The sequence below is a fragment of the Sinocyclocheilus grahami genome, unplaced genomic scaffold (assembly GCF_001515645.1).
Source record: "Sinocyclocheilus grahami isolate Dianchi unplaced genomic scaffold, SAMN03320097.WGS_v1.1 scaffold1112.1, whole genome shotgun sequence".
NCBI lineage: Eukaryota > Metazoa > Chordata > Actinopteri > Cypriniformes > Cyprinidae > Sinocyclocheilus > Sinocyclocheilus grahami.
This window is the reverse complement of record NW_015506291.1, coordinates 295,669-310,550: the sequence shown is the minus strand read 5'-3', so window position 1 is coordinate 310,550 and position 14,882 is coordinate 295,669. Positions and strand designations below refer to the sequence as shown.

At 36.9% G+C, this 14,882-nt stretch overlaps 1 protein-coding gene across 1 annotated transcript in view; it reads left to right on the top strand.

Annotated features, from left to right (window-relative positions):
• The window catches only part of LOC107566915 (piezo-type mechanosensitive ion channel component 2-like), a 64,150-nt gene that overhangs the window by 6,270 nt on the left and 42,998 nt on the right, over nucleotides 1–14,882 (top strand). The window contains exons 4-15 of the mRNA XM_016252485.1: nucleotides 1,473–1,508; nucleotides 1,754–1,880; nucleotides 3,117–3,271; nucleotides 3,362–3,538; nucleotides 3,634–3,637; nucleotides 4,420–4,574; nucleotides 4,665–4,895; nucleotides 5,928–6,042; nucleotides 7,112–7,305; nucleotides 8,207–8,355; nucleotides 8,439–8,617; nucleotides 12,831–13,018. Coding sequence (XP_016107971.1) covers nucleotides 1,473–1,508; nucleotides 1,754–1,880; nucleotides 3,117–3,271; nucleotides 3,362–3,538; nucleotides 3,634–3,637; nucleotides 4,420–4,574; nucleotides 4,665–4,895; nucleotides 5,928–6,042; nucleotides 7,112–7,305; nucleotides 8,207–8,355; nucleotides 8,439–8,617; nucleotides 12,831–13,018 — 1,710 coding nt within the window. The remainder of the gene's footprint in view (nucleotides 1–1,472; nucleotides 1,509–1,753; nucleotides 1,881–3,116; nucleotides 3,272–3,361; nucleotides 3,539–3,633; nucleotides 3,638–4,419; nucleotides 4,575–4,664; nucleotides 4,896–5,927; nucleotides 6,043–7,111; nucleotides 7,306–8,206; nucleotides 8,356–8,438; nucleotides 8,618–12,830; nucleotides 13,019–14,882) is intronic.

Here is a 14,882-nt window from a genome sequence, read left to right as displayed (position 1 = left end):
GTGCTGTCTATTTCTTCTGATCATCCTTGAGATGGTTCTACACCTTCATTTGAGTCCATCTGTGTTTGATTATACTGATTGGACTTGATTTGGAAAGCCACACACCTGTCTATATAAGACCTTACAGCTCACAGTGCATGTCAGAGCAAATGAGAATCATGAGGTCAAAGGAACTGCCTGAAGAGCTCAGAGACAGAATTGTGGCAAGGCACAGATCTGGCCAAGGTTACAAAAAAATTTCTGCTGCACTTAAGGTTCCCAAGAGCACAGTGGCCTCCATTCCTTAAATGGAAGACGTTTGGGATGACCAGAACCCTTCCTAGAGCTGGCCGTCCGGCCAAACTGAGCTATCGGGGGCGAAGAGCCTTGGTGAGAGAGGTAAAGAAGAACCCAAAGATCACTGTGGCTGAGCTCCAGAGATGCAGTTGGGAGATGGGAGAAAGTTGTAGAAAGTCAACCATCACTGCAGCCCTCCACCAGTCGGGGCTTTATGGCAGAGTGGCCCGACGGAAGCCTCTCCTCAGTGCAAGACACATGAAAGCCTGCATGGAGTTTGCTAAAAAACACCTGAATAAGATTCTCTGGTCTGATGAGACCCAGATAGAACTTTTTGGCCTTAATTCTAAGCGGTATGTGTGGAGAAAACCAGGCACTGCTCATCTCCTGTCTAATACAGTCCCAACAGTGAAGCATGGTGGTGGCAGCATCATGCTGTGGGGGTGTTTTTCAGCTGCAGGGACAGGACGACTGGTTGCAATTGAGGGAAAGATGAATGCGGCCAAGTACAGGGTTATCCTGGACGAAAACTTTCTCCAGAGTGCTCAGGACCTCAGACTGGGCTGAAGGTTTACCTTCCAACAAGACAATGACCCTAAGCACACAGCTAAAATAATGAAGGAGTGGCTTCACAACAACTCTGTGACTGTTCTTGAATGGCCCAGCCAGAGCCCTGACTTAAACCCAATTGAGCATCTCTGGAGAGACCTAAAAATTGCTGTCCACCAACGTTTACCATCCAACCTGCCAGAACTGGAGAGGCTCTGCAAGGAGGAATGGCAGAGGATCTCCAAATCCAGGTGTGAAAAACTTGTTGCCTCTTTCCCAAAAAGACTCATGGCTGTATTAGATCAAAAGGGTGCTTCTACTAAATACTGAGCAAAGGGTCTGAATACTTAGGACCATGTGATATTTCAGTTTTTCTTTTTTAATAAATCTGCAAAAATGTCAACAATTCTGTGTTTTTCTGTCAATATGGGGTGCTGTGTGTACATTAATGAGGAAAAAAAAATTAACTTAAATGATTTTAGCAAATGGCTGCAATATAACAAAGAGTGAAAAATGTAAGGGGGTCTGAATACTTTCCGTACCCACTGTATATGTTTGTGTAGCAAGCATGCACTTACCATATATTTTCTATGACTTGTTTCAAGATGTGATTTGTAGAAAAATAGTTGTTCCTTCTGCATTTTCAGCTGCTCACCACACAAGAGGGCTACAGCACACCTGAGGTCTGTGTTTCAGATTGACTCTCATTAATGAGGTAGCAAGCATGCACTTACCATATATTTTCTATGACTTGTTTCAAGATGTGATTTGTAGAAAAATAGTTGTTCCTTCTGCATTTTCAGCTGCTCACCACACAAGAGGGCTACAGCACACCTGAGGTCTGTGTTTCAGATTGACTCTCATTAATGAGCATCATAGATGAATACATGAGCCTGTCAGGAAATTCTGTGGCTTTCCTCTGTCCCAGGTATTGATGGTAACCTCAAACGGAGCCTCGCTGGACTTCACGTCAGTCCTGCATGAGAACGGGCCGAAGCCTGTGGAGCTCTACTCAAGCCCTCACTACAGACCTGGCCGACCCGAGTCTGATCTGCGTAAGTCAGTCACTAAATACCATGGTATTACACACACACATATCAATACCATGGTATATATACACACACAGTGTACAGTCAAACAAAATTTATTCAGACACCTTCAACATTTTTCACATTATATAAAGTGAAAAAAGTGACGTGACATGTGGCCAAGTATGGTTACCCATACTAGGAATTAGTACTCTGCATTTATCCCATCCTAAGTGCACACACACACCGTGAACACACACCCGGAGCAGTGGGCAGCCATTTATGCTGCAGCGCCCGGGGAGCAGTTGGGGGTTCGGTGTCTTGCTCAAGGGCCCCTCAGTCGTGGTATTGAAGGTGGGAGAAAGCACTGTACATTCACTCCCCCCACCTACAATCCCTATATATATATATCACAGTTTATGTGAAATAACTGTGCCAGAACAAATTCATCTTGATAATGTCAGATAACTTCGATAGGAAGGTATGTAATGGATTACAATCAACCAAAAATTATTCAGCTACCAATTACCAAGCAATGCTTCATTTTGTTCAGTCTGTGGTGTAAAAAGGTCGCATTAGCAATTAAAGAAAAACGCTTCAGCAAAACATGCTCAGGTTAAAGTGTCTGAAGAATGTTTGCTCCCAGTTTTACTGGTAACCCACTGTTTGAAGAATTTTGGGTATAATATGTCACAGTTTACTTGATTTTGCTATCCTCACTTATATTTATGAACTATAGTGTCCTGCACCCACTAGTAAAAAATATTAAAAAATATATATATGGTGTCTGAATAATTTTTGGTTTGACTGTACATATTCATACATATATAATGTGGAGAGAGAATTATATATTTATGGATTAATATGTTATTTTGCTATGTTACTAATTAATATATAACTAATTATTAAATATTATACTGTTGCACAGTTTTGCTTCCAAAGTAAATCTATCTGGTTTAAGAAAGTTTAGATATATTCATTGAAATTAAGACAAAAATACTGATTTAGATTTAGGTGCAAATGAATATGTAGTGAAATAGGATGTTTTTCCACCAGGTACATAGGACACTATTCCCATAAACATCCCTATTCCCTAGATATTTCCCATTCATTTCAGGAAGTTTGTTTTTTCAGTTCTTGGAAATGCAGTCTAAATTTTCCAGATAAACACATGTAAAGCCTCCATTCATGTTTGAGGGCAAAGATAGATGATTCACAGACTCCGACCCTGGCGTTTGCTTAAAATACATGCTTCTTTTTCAGAGAAAGTGGACTGCGGTGTTTACAAGATTGACTCTGTGTATGTTGAGCTTCCCGAGGTTCCCCGGCCGTTCGGTGTCGTTCGTGTGAACGCGGCGGTCAAGGCCTTCCGGTTCATCATGAAGCAGAGCTACATCTGCGCTCTCATTGCCATGATGGTGAGTCTGTGCAAATGACTTTCATTTAAAGACATCATTTGAGGTCTTGTGTGAAAATTCATTCTTTTTTTCTCCTGACCGTCCGTCCAGGCTTGGAGCATCACGTACGTGAGCTGGCTGACCTTCATCTTCCTCATCTGGTCCTGTATTCTGTGGATGGTGAGGGACCGGAGGAAATACTCAATGATCACCTCTCCGTTCATGGTGTTTTATGGGAACTTGCTCATCATCCTGCAGTACATCTGGAGCTTCGAGTCGCTGCAGCCGGTTCCTGGGCTCTCCCTATATATATATATCACAGTTTATGTGAAATAACTGTGCCAGAACAAATTCATCTTGATAATGTCAGATAACTTCGATAGGAAGGTATGTAATGGATTACAATCAACCAAAAATTATTCAGCTACCAATTACCAAGCAATGCTTCATTTTGTTCAGTCTGTGGTGTAAAAAGGTCGCATTAGCAATTAAAGAAAAACGCTTCAGCAAAACATGCTCAGGTTAAAGTGTCTGAAGAATTTTTGCTCCCAGTTTTACTGGTAACCCACTGTTTGAAGAATTTTGGGTATAATATGTCACAGTTTACTTGCTTTTGCTATCCTCACTTATATTTATGAACTATAGTGTCCTGCACCCACTAGTAAAAAATATAAAAAAATATATATATGGTGTCTGAATAATTTTTGGTTTGACTGTACATATTCATACATATATAATGTGGAGAGAGAATTATATATTTATGGATTAATATGTTATTTTGCTATGTTACTAATTAATATATAACTAATTATTAAATATTATACTGTTGCACAGTTTTGCTTCCAAAGTAAATCTATCTGGTTTAAGAAAGTTTAGATATATTCATTGAAATTAAGACAAAAATACTGATTTAGATTTAGGTGCAAATGAATATGTAGTGAAATAGGATGTTTTTCCACCAGGTACATAGGACACTATTCCCATAAACATCCCTATTCCCTAGATATTTCCCATTCATTTCAGGAAGTTTGTTTTTTCAGTTCTTGGAAATGCAGTCTAAATTTTCCAGATAAACACATGTAAAGCCTCCATTCATGTTTGAGGGCAAAGATAGATGATTCACAGACTCCGACCCTGGCGTTTGCTTAAAATACATGCTTCTTTTTCAGAGAAAGTGGACTGCGGTGTTTACAAGATTGACTCTGTGTATGTTGAGCTTCCCGAGGTTCCCCGGCCGTTCGGTGTCGTTCGTGTGAACGCGGCGGTCAAGGCCTTCCGGTTCATCATGAAGCAGAGCTACATCTGCGCTCTCATTGCCATGATGGTGAGTCTGTGCAAATGACTTTCATTTAAAGACATCATTTGAGGTCTTGTGTGAAAATTCATTCTTTTTTTCTCCTGACCGTCCGTCCAGGCTTGGAGCATCACGTACGTGAGCTGGCTGACCTTCATCTTCCTCATCTGGTCCTGTATTCTGTGGATGGTGAGGGACCGGAGGAAATACTCAATGATCACCTCTCCGTTCATGGTGTTTTATGGGAACTTGCTCATCATCCTGCAGTACATCTGGAGCTTCGAGTCGCTGCAGCCGGTTCCTGGGCTCTTCCTGAAGAAAGAAGTGCCTTTCCGGGAGCTGGGATCGAAAGTAAGACCGCATTACGTGCTGTATTTGTTTGTGTCTACTAGAGCTGGTGTGATAAATGATATCATATTGTGATAAAACATATATGTTGATAAGAATGATAAGCTCTGGACATTTTTAGTCGATGTGGATTAATCACACAGCAGAAATAAAGAAATACACACCGAAACGGAAAGTAAAACTGAAAGACCTTCACGACAACCCGCCAAAATAAAAGTCTGGTTTAACTTGAAGAAATTATGACAGAAATATATCTCTGTTGTATACTAAAATATAATTATCAAAATACTAGTAGTAGTAGTAGTAATTAATAATAACAATATTTAATATTTTAAGGAATATCACACAACCAAGATATTTGTTCAATCATGTTTTAATTTAAAAATAAAAAAATAAAAGTGCAATATTTTGTTTTAAATTAATTATTATTGTTATATTATATTATATTAATTATATTATTGTTAATTTTTCATTAAATTACATTTCAAAATATTTGTTTAATTTTTAAAGTTGTATTAATTCATTTAATTTCTGATGATGAATTTGTACTAAATCATAAAACACAAAATCCAGAAAAAATAAAATGGAAAACACAGAATGTAGGGAAAAATAAATGTCCTTCCTCATTAATGCTACAATAAATAAATAAATAAATAAGATAATATTTTTGCCCTAGTGTCTATGCATTTATGTGTTTAAATAACTCAAAAAAGATGTTTCCAGTTTAATAATCTGATTGGCTGAGCCACACTGTGTTCTGATTGGCTGTGACTGATTAGGACACGGTGTTATACTTGTTTAAAGAGCTGTTTATTGTGATTATTGGTTGTAAATGATTATTTATTGAACATTGCTGTATTTTAAGATATGTATTAGCTGCTGAAATCACTGAACTACTGCTCCGTTCTGTGCGGTACGGTGATTTTATCTTGATTAAGGGAGTTTTAGGCACTGAACACACACATATACCCTCTTTTGAATGAATTATTGACTCATTTTTTTTGACTATGGTAATATTACAGTGTGTTTGTGCAGACGTTGTGCCTCCTCAGTTTCTGGCTGCTGCTGAGGCAGTTTTTGACGGAGAGGAGAGAGAAACCGGCTGTTGAAGCGCAGCTGTCTGATGTCAGAGCGGAGGGACACACAACCGGTGAGAGAGAGACACAGAAACAGCACCTTTACCACTGTTAACTAAAACTGAAACCATAAAAAAATCTAATCAAATAATTATTTAAATTTCATTTATTTCAGCTAGGCAACATTTCCCATTTTCATTTAGTTTAACCTGATACTAAAATGGTGCTAAAATCACTAAAACTAAAATAAAAATTAATAAAAATTTTATAGATATAAAAAAGTAATAAAATTGACACAAAACAACAAAATTACCAAAACTTTGACAAAAAAAAAAGTCCTATCTATATATATAAAACTATATAAACTAATTCAAACATATAACGGGATTCCAGCCACAACCAACAGATCACTGAGGACACCATCCATAAGTTTAAACAATTTATTAAAGAAGAATAAAGCGGTATAAAGGAGCAGTGGCTTCGGGGTGGCCCAAGGCCAAAATAACAAACACAACCCCCTAATAAAATAAATATATAAAACTGACCTAATGATAAAGAAAAGAGAATTACAAATGAACTTCCCTAACTCCCTAAACAAAAACAAATCGCAAACATAGGTCAAAATAAATGGCAGGTCACCCCTACGCTCCGATAACTCTGTTATAATATATGCAATTCCACCCAACTGGCATCTCACAGATAAAATAGTGTGCATTGTCACATAGGTTTTGGTGTACTGCAAAAGAAATCTTGAGCATTTCCATAAAACTTTTGTATATATTGCAAATAGTTTATCTTTTGCATTCCAGGTATCCTCAAATAGACAGTAATGAAATAAATTTGACACATTTCACAAACAATTTAATATTAGGAAATATAGTTGATTCTATCAAAAAACTATATATATATTTTTCATATATAATTAAATGTTTTAATGATTTTCAAAATTACATTGTGCTAAGAAGCTTTGAAAATAACAATTACATCAAATCGATCACTGCTGGTTTGTTTTCAGAGACAGATGCTGTTGAAACCGAAATATTTTATTTGTGTATTTAAGTTCTGTCAAAACTCTTGAATCTTTTAGAGCATCTTAAACATTTTTTTAGAGCTAGTAAAGTTAAACAAAACCAAGAAAAAAAGAGGGTCTGGAGGATGAGGCCGGTGGACACAGAGAGATGATGGATGTGTTGGGCCGTACAGTCATGGCTATGCTCAACAAATACTGGATCTACATCTGTGGAGGAATGTTTTTCCTCGTGAGCTTTGAGGGACGCATCGTCATGTACAAGATCATTTACATGATGATGTTTCTCTTTTGCGTGGCACTTTATCAGGTTTGTGTTGTGCTCTGTAGCTCTGATGACACCCTTTTGATATCGCTTCCACTGTTACAAATAGCACGTTATAAACACAGTAACAGAATTAGTAGACAATAATTAATGTGGAGTTTGTTTGTCTGTGTGGTTTGTATACTGTCAGTTGGTTTGTATGTCATCTTTTTTTGTGGTTGTTTGTCATTTGTTTATTATCCATTTGTTGTGTTTTGTTTGTTTTGTGTTTAATCTGTAATTTGTTTGCTTTTGTTTGTTTATTGCCATTTGTTGTTTTATTTTGTTTGTTTACTGTATCTGTCGTTTTTGTTTTTGTTTGTTTATTATTATCCATGTATTTATTTATTTGTTTTTTTCTGCCACGGGATAAAAAAGAAATTCAGACATTTTTCTTGCAGTTCTAAAGAAAATAATAATAATCGCAAGATATAAACTCAGAATTGCAAGATATAAATGCTGAATTGAGCGATATTAACTCACAATTCTGAGAAGACAATTATGAGAAGAAAGTCATAATTGTGAGATATGAACATTTTTATTTAATATCAGACAAAACAATTTTGAGAAAACAACTGAGAGATATAAACTCAGAATTGCAAGAAAAAAGTCTGAATTGTGAGATAAAAATTACTTTCTACCTTTTTATTTTTATTTTGTGGCAGGGAAAAAAAGAGATGTAAAGCCAGAATTTTGAGAAAAAAGTTAGAATCTTGGTATATAAACATTTTTTATGAAGACTTTTTGTCTCAGATTTGCAAAGTCTGAATTATGAGATGAGAAGTAGCTATTACCTTTTTTTATTTCTTATTCTGTGGTGCAATGGGCTTCTGTACTTTTTCACAGATCCATCTTGTGTTAGATATGTTTATACAGTCAGTTAATGTGTCGTCCGGCTCTGTTCCAGCTGCACTACGAGAGGTGGCGCTGGATGCTGAAGTATTTCTGGATGTCAGTGGTGGTTTACACCATGCTGGTGCTCATTCTGGTCTACACGTTCCAGTTTGAGTCCTCCATTAACGTGTGGTCCAACATGACAGGCATGAGCAGAGAGAAGTATGCTGATATTTGCACAGCTTATTTTCATGAGCAGTACCACAGGTGTTGCGGTGTGATAGGTGAGCTCCTCTTCTGTGCAGGCTGGAAGATCTGGGTCTAGAGAAGTTCTCGGTTCCTGCTCTGTTCACGCGGATCTTCATTCCCACCTCGTTCCTGCTGGTGTGCATCCTGCATCTGCACTATTTCCACGAGCGCTTCCTCGAGCTCACCGACATCAAATCTGTGGCCGACAAACAGAAGAGCACAATCTCCAGGTACAGTGCGTACTGAAAGCACAAGCAGGTCTCGGTGAGCTTTGCATGTCTGGCCGCTGCAGTTGTTTTCCCAACTGGTTGTATGTAGGCTTTTTCAAGTCTAGCCATGAACTGGACTGAGATCTGGACTCTGAAATTAACGGTGTTGTTTTTGAGGCATTCCTGTGAAGCTGGGGTCAAGTTTCTGACTCCGTCAGGTTTTCCGACAGGATTTGCTTGGAGGAAATAATCCTGCCACCACCATATTTCACATTGTGTGTTTATGATAATGTGCGTGTTGTCTGATGGCTAAAACGTGCAGTTTTGATCCCATTATTCCATAATAATAATAATAATTAAAAAAAACAATAATAATAGTTATTAATAGTTGTTATTAATATGTTTGTGTTATTAATGGCAATATAATCATAGCAAGGTGCATAATACAAGTGCATCTTTTTAAGGTTGCATAGTTTCTTATTGTTTGCATTATTAAATGAGCTAATTTTAACAATACAGGTGCATCTTTTTCAGATTGTAGAGCTTATTTTTGTCCCTGCAGCACAGAAGCAGTGTTAAGTCGCTGGGGGATATTTGTAGCAATAGCCAATAATACATTGTATGGGTCACAATTATACATTTCTCTTTTATGCCAAAAATCATTAGGATATTAAGTAAAGATCATGTTCTGTGAAGATATTTTGTAAATGTCCTACCGTAAATATATCAAAACTTAATGTTTGATTAGTAATATGCATTGCTAAGAACTTCATTTGGACAACTTTAAAGATGATTTTCTCAATATTTAGATTTTTTTGCACCCTCAGATTCCAGATTTTCAAATAGTTGTATCTCAGCCAAATATTGTCCTATAATATATAGGTCCTATAAAATGCCCCCTAATATTTTGAATTAGTTTTTAAATCTTTTAGTTTTAGTTAATTTTAGTGTTGTGCTTTTTTGTCAGTTTTCATATTTTTGATATTTTTTTCTTTATATTTTTATTGTATTATATATATATATATATATATTTCCCTTTAAATTTGAGAAATGCAAGTACTTTAACTTAAAATAATTTAATTTCAGTTAGTTGCCAAAGCATCATTTCTAAATTTGTTTTAAAGTTTTTTTTTCTTCTTAAGTTAAAATTATTATTATTATTATTATTATTATTATTATTGATGTTGTTGTTAATGGTGATATAATCAAATATAAATAAAAATATTATAATAATTGTAACAAAATAATAATATTATAATTTATTAATTCTGCATTTCTTAATTATTATAGATCAGTTTGTAGCAATCTGTTTTTTCTTTTTTCTTTTGATCAATAAAAAAATAAAACAATTCAAAATGTGGAATGTGATTCAATGCTGTAAAACCAGAAAACGTGAAAAGTCAGAGGGATGTTAAAATATTGATTATTGGTGATATATAATATTGGTTATGTTTAACACTTCTGATCTAGAAGGAGTGTAAAACGCCAACACACTCGGAAAATAGGAAAGGGCAAAATTATATAACAAGTAACAAGATCTTATAGCTAATTCTGTATTGAATCGCCAACCATTTCAGCGATTTTAAAAGCGGTGTAACTGACTCGCTTGAGCATCCTGCAGCATTCTGTACTTTTTGAAGATGCGCCAATGCTCTGTTATTAATTCCAAAATAAAGCGAATTACTGTAATCCATTCTTGAGAAAACCATCACCGTGATTGCTTTCTCAAAACCAGCAGTTTACAAAAAGGTTTCGTTTTAGCTAAAAGATGAATATAAAAAAAAACTTGACCTGATGACCAAATTTATTTGTTTATCCATTTCCGAGTCCAGAACAAACCCTACATCTTTTACACTATTTGTAATTAAACTAGACAGATGGGTAGATTTTAAGCATTGAGCCTCTTCCTGATTTCCAGGGTCACGCACTATGACCTCGGTTTTATCATAATTTAATTTCAAAAAGTTTGCAGCCTTCCAGGCTTTGATGTCCTGTAGACAGGCCAATAAATTATCGATAATGTTTATGTTCGACTGTCTCACTGGAAGGCAAATCTGAGTGTCATCCGCATAACAGTGGAAGGATACATTATATTTACGAAAAATGGATACTAAACGTAGCACATAAAGGGAAAATAATATTGGTGCAAGAATCGAACCCTGAGGTACCCCCCCGTTTACAAAAAGGTTTCATTTTAGCTAAAAGATGAATATAAAAAAAACTTGACCTGATGACCAAATTTATTTGTTTATCCATTTCCGAGTCCAGAACCAACCCTACATTTTTTACACTATTTGTAATTAAACTAGACAGATGGGTAGATTTTAAGCATTGAGCCTCTTCCTGATTTCCAGGGTCACGCACTATGACCTTGGTTTTATCATAATTTAATTTCAAAAAGTTTGCAGCCTTCCAGGCTTTGATGTCCTGTAGACAGGCCAATAAATTATCGATAATGTTTATGTTCGACTGTCTCACTGGAAGGCAAATCTGAGTGTCATCCGCATAACAGTGGAAGGATACATTATATTTACGAAAAATGGATACTAAACGTAGCACATAAAGGGAAAATAATATTGGTGCAAGAATCGAACCCTGAGGTACCCCCCAAAGAAGAGGCAAACTGGATGAATTTTCTTTCACTGTGCAGACAGAGAAAGATCTGCCAGTGAGATATGATTTCAACCACTTCAGCACATTGCCCTTAAGACCAACCCAGTGTTCCAGGCGGTAAAACAATGTATTATGATCCACCATATCGAACGCCGTGCTGAGATCGAGTAGAATCAGAATGGTTTTTTCACCATTATCCAAAGCCAAAAAGATGTCATTCAGTACTTTCACCAATACCGTCTCAGTACTATTATAAGGCTTAAAACCTGATTGAAAGACCTCAGCAACAGAGTTAGAAGTCAAGTTGGCCTGGAATTGTTTAAAAAACACTTTTTCTAAAACCTTAGATAAAAAGGGCAAATTTGAGATAGGCCTAAAATAGTTTGGCCTATCTTATTTTTAACAGTACAGGTTGTGTAGCTTCTTGTTAACCTTATTTAGTGAGTTTCACACTGTGCTTTCTGTGATCTGTATGCACCAGAGAACAGCTGCGAGTCAAACCTTGCTTTTCTAAACTGTTGTTAGTCCACTGCTCGTGCTTTATGTATTTCATAAACATGTCTGGAACATGTCGCTGTGATTCATCCGTGGGTGTCTGTGTTTTATGACTGTTTTGAGATTTGAGATATTTTACCCATTATTGGCTGTTTCAGCGTTGTAATGTTGACAAACGGCTCTGTAAGCGTTGCTGTGCACAGGGTCATTATTTTACGGTCCTGGAATCAGCTGCTCGCATTCCCAAAATCTTGATGTTTTCTGCACATGTGCAGATGTAACTCAGTAATCCTGTGTGTTACTGTCAGACAATATAGACCAGTGGTACTCTAATGCTATTTCAATACTGTTATAATATTGATTTATATCTACAATTAGCTTTTATTTTCATGTTTTCAGTTTTTGAATTGTTTGTAATTTTATTCATTTTTGTGAAGTTTTTATATTCTATTGAGCTTTATTATTTAATTAATTTGTTTTAGTAATTTTAGAATTATTTCTATACTATTATAAGGTATGTATTAATATTTATTAAATTAATAAAATATGTATTAATATTTAAAATGAGCTTTTAGCTTCAGTTTTGAGTTTTATTTTAGTTTATGTTTTAGTCATTTTAGTCAAATTTGTGACGTTTTTATATTCTATTCAGCTTTATTATTATTTATTTCATTTAAATGTTTAGTAATTTTTAGTATTCAGCCAAAACTTATTTTATTTCAATGAATTGCCAAGGCAGCATTTCTAATTTTGTTCATGCTTTAACTTATTTAGCTTATTATTAATACAGGTGCATCACTTTCAGGTTAATCACTTTTGTTTGCATTAAGTTGTTTTAGAATTATTTCTATACTATTATATTATTTTCTAATACTTTGAATTAGCTTTTATTTTTATATTTTCAGTTTTGATTTTAATTTTAATTTTCAAATAGGTTTTTTTTTATTCTTAATTTAAGTTTATCTAATATTTTCGTTTAGTTTAGGTTAGTTCATTTCAGTTAACAAAAGTAATACAAATAGTTTTAGATAGCACTTTTGGATCTTTATCTGAGAGTAATTCCTGAACAATAAGTTACTTAATGTCAATTCAAAAAATTTTCAACTCTCAACATTCTGTTGTTTTTGTAAGTGATGCATGTGTTGTTGTCGTGTGAAGAGCTGAAGAATAAGTGGCGTCTGGTGGTGGAGCGTCTGACGGTGCTGTTCCTGAAGTTCCTGGATTGTGTTCAGAAGCTGCAGCTCTTCATCTGGTGGCTGCTGGAGCTTCACATCATCAAGATCGTCTCGTCCTACATCATCTGGGTCTCAGTCAGAGAGGTGAGGAGCAATCACGGCTCAGGTGGCCCAACATACAAGTCTATGTGATCTCTTTTGGACAATCCAGCAAAGTAGTAGCTGGTTTTACATGGTGTCTAGCTGGTCTAACCTGGTCTGTATGCTCACATGACCTAGATCAGGGTTTTTCAATCTTTTAAACGCCACAGACCCCCAAATAATCATCCTCAAGCAAGGAACCCCATCCCAGGGTTATTATAGTTAAAGGCACAATATGTAGTTTTCGCCGCTAGAGGACGCGTATTCAAAATAAACAAAGCCGTAGTTTGATGACGCAGTGACTGATTGTGGAATCATGGGAGTTGTTGTCTTCATCCCCACAGCCGATGCAATCCGACGGGACTCGGGCAGAAATCATGTTCATGGATGAGCTAATAATTTTATTAATCCACAGTCGAGCGCTTCCGCTGCTTCCGGTCGTGCGTATGTCGGGTAAAGCAGCGGGGCTTTTATTATACCACAGTCGAGCGCTTCCGCTGCTTCCGGTCGGGCGGATGTGGGGTAAAGCAGCGGAGCTTTTATTATGCCGCAGTCGAGCGCTTCCGCTGCTTCCGGTCGGGCGGATGTGGGGTAAAGCAGCGGAGCTTTTATTATGCCGCAGTCGAGCGCTTCCGCTGCTTCCGGTCGGGCGGATGTGGGGTAAAGCAGCGGAGCTTTTATTATGCCGCAGTCGAGCGCTTCCGCTGCTTCCGGTCGGGCGGATGTGGGGTAAAGCAGCGGAGCTTTTATTATGCCGCAGTCGAGCGCTTCCGCTGCTTCCGGTCGGGCGGATGTGGGGTAAAGCAGCGGAGCTTTTATTATGCCGCAGTCGAGCGCTTCCGCTGCTTCCGGTCGGGCGGATGTGGGGTAAAGCAGCGGAGCTTTTATTATGCCGCAGTCGAGCGCTTCCGCTGCTTCCGGTCGGGCGGATGTGGGGTAAAGCAGCGGAGCTTTTATTATGCCGCAGTCGAGCGCTTCCGCTGCTTCCGGTCGGGCGGATGTGGGGTAAAGCAGCGGAGCTTTTATTATGCCGCAGTCGAGCGCTTCCGCTGCTTCCGGTCGGGCGGATGTGGGGTAAAGCAGCGGAGCTTTTATTATGCCGCAGTCGAGCGCTTCCGCTGCTTCCGGTCGGGCGGATGTGGGGTAAAGCAGCGGAGCTTTTATTATGCCGCAGTCGAGCGCTTCCGCTGCTTCCGGTCGGGCGGATGTGGGGTAAAGCAGCGGCGATTTTATCATACTAGATACGTTTAGTTCTGTTATAATGCTACTCTGTGCGGTCGCCACCGGTCTAATAAAACACTAAATAGACTAAATACACTCTACTAAAACACCGTCTTTGGTGTTTACATGTTGTCTACAAAACAAAACTGGAAATCAAGGGGTTAAGACGTCATTGGCAGACGACACAATGACACGATGGACACGGTCGTGTCACTAGTTAAAATTGCTTATTTCTCTGGATTTAAACATTCTTCGAAACATTTGGGATAATGTAAGTACACAAGTCAGCAAAATATATAACACTGTTCTAGTGGTTTTTGGATATTTTAATAAAAAAATCTCACATATTGTGCCTTTAACTTAAAACTAAAACCAAAGCCATTAAAAACGTTTTCATTACTTGAAATAAAATAAATGTTAATTGAATTTATTTCAGCTAGTTTTAAAGGCGTCACTTCTCATTTTCATTTAATTTAACTTTATGTATTAAAATAACTAAAACTAAATTAATTAATTAATTAATTAATTAAATAGCAATAATAAAATTAATAACACCATATACACACACACATATATATATATATATATATATATATATATATAAACAAAAAATTACAAAACGCACAATAAAATTACAAAAGAAAAT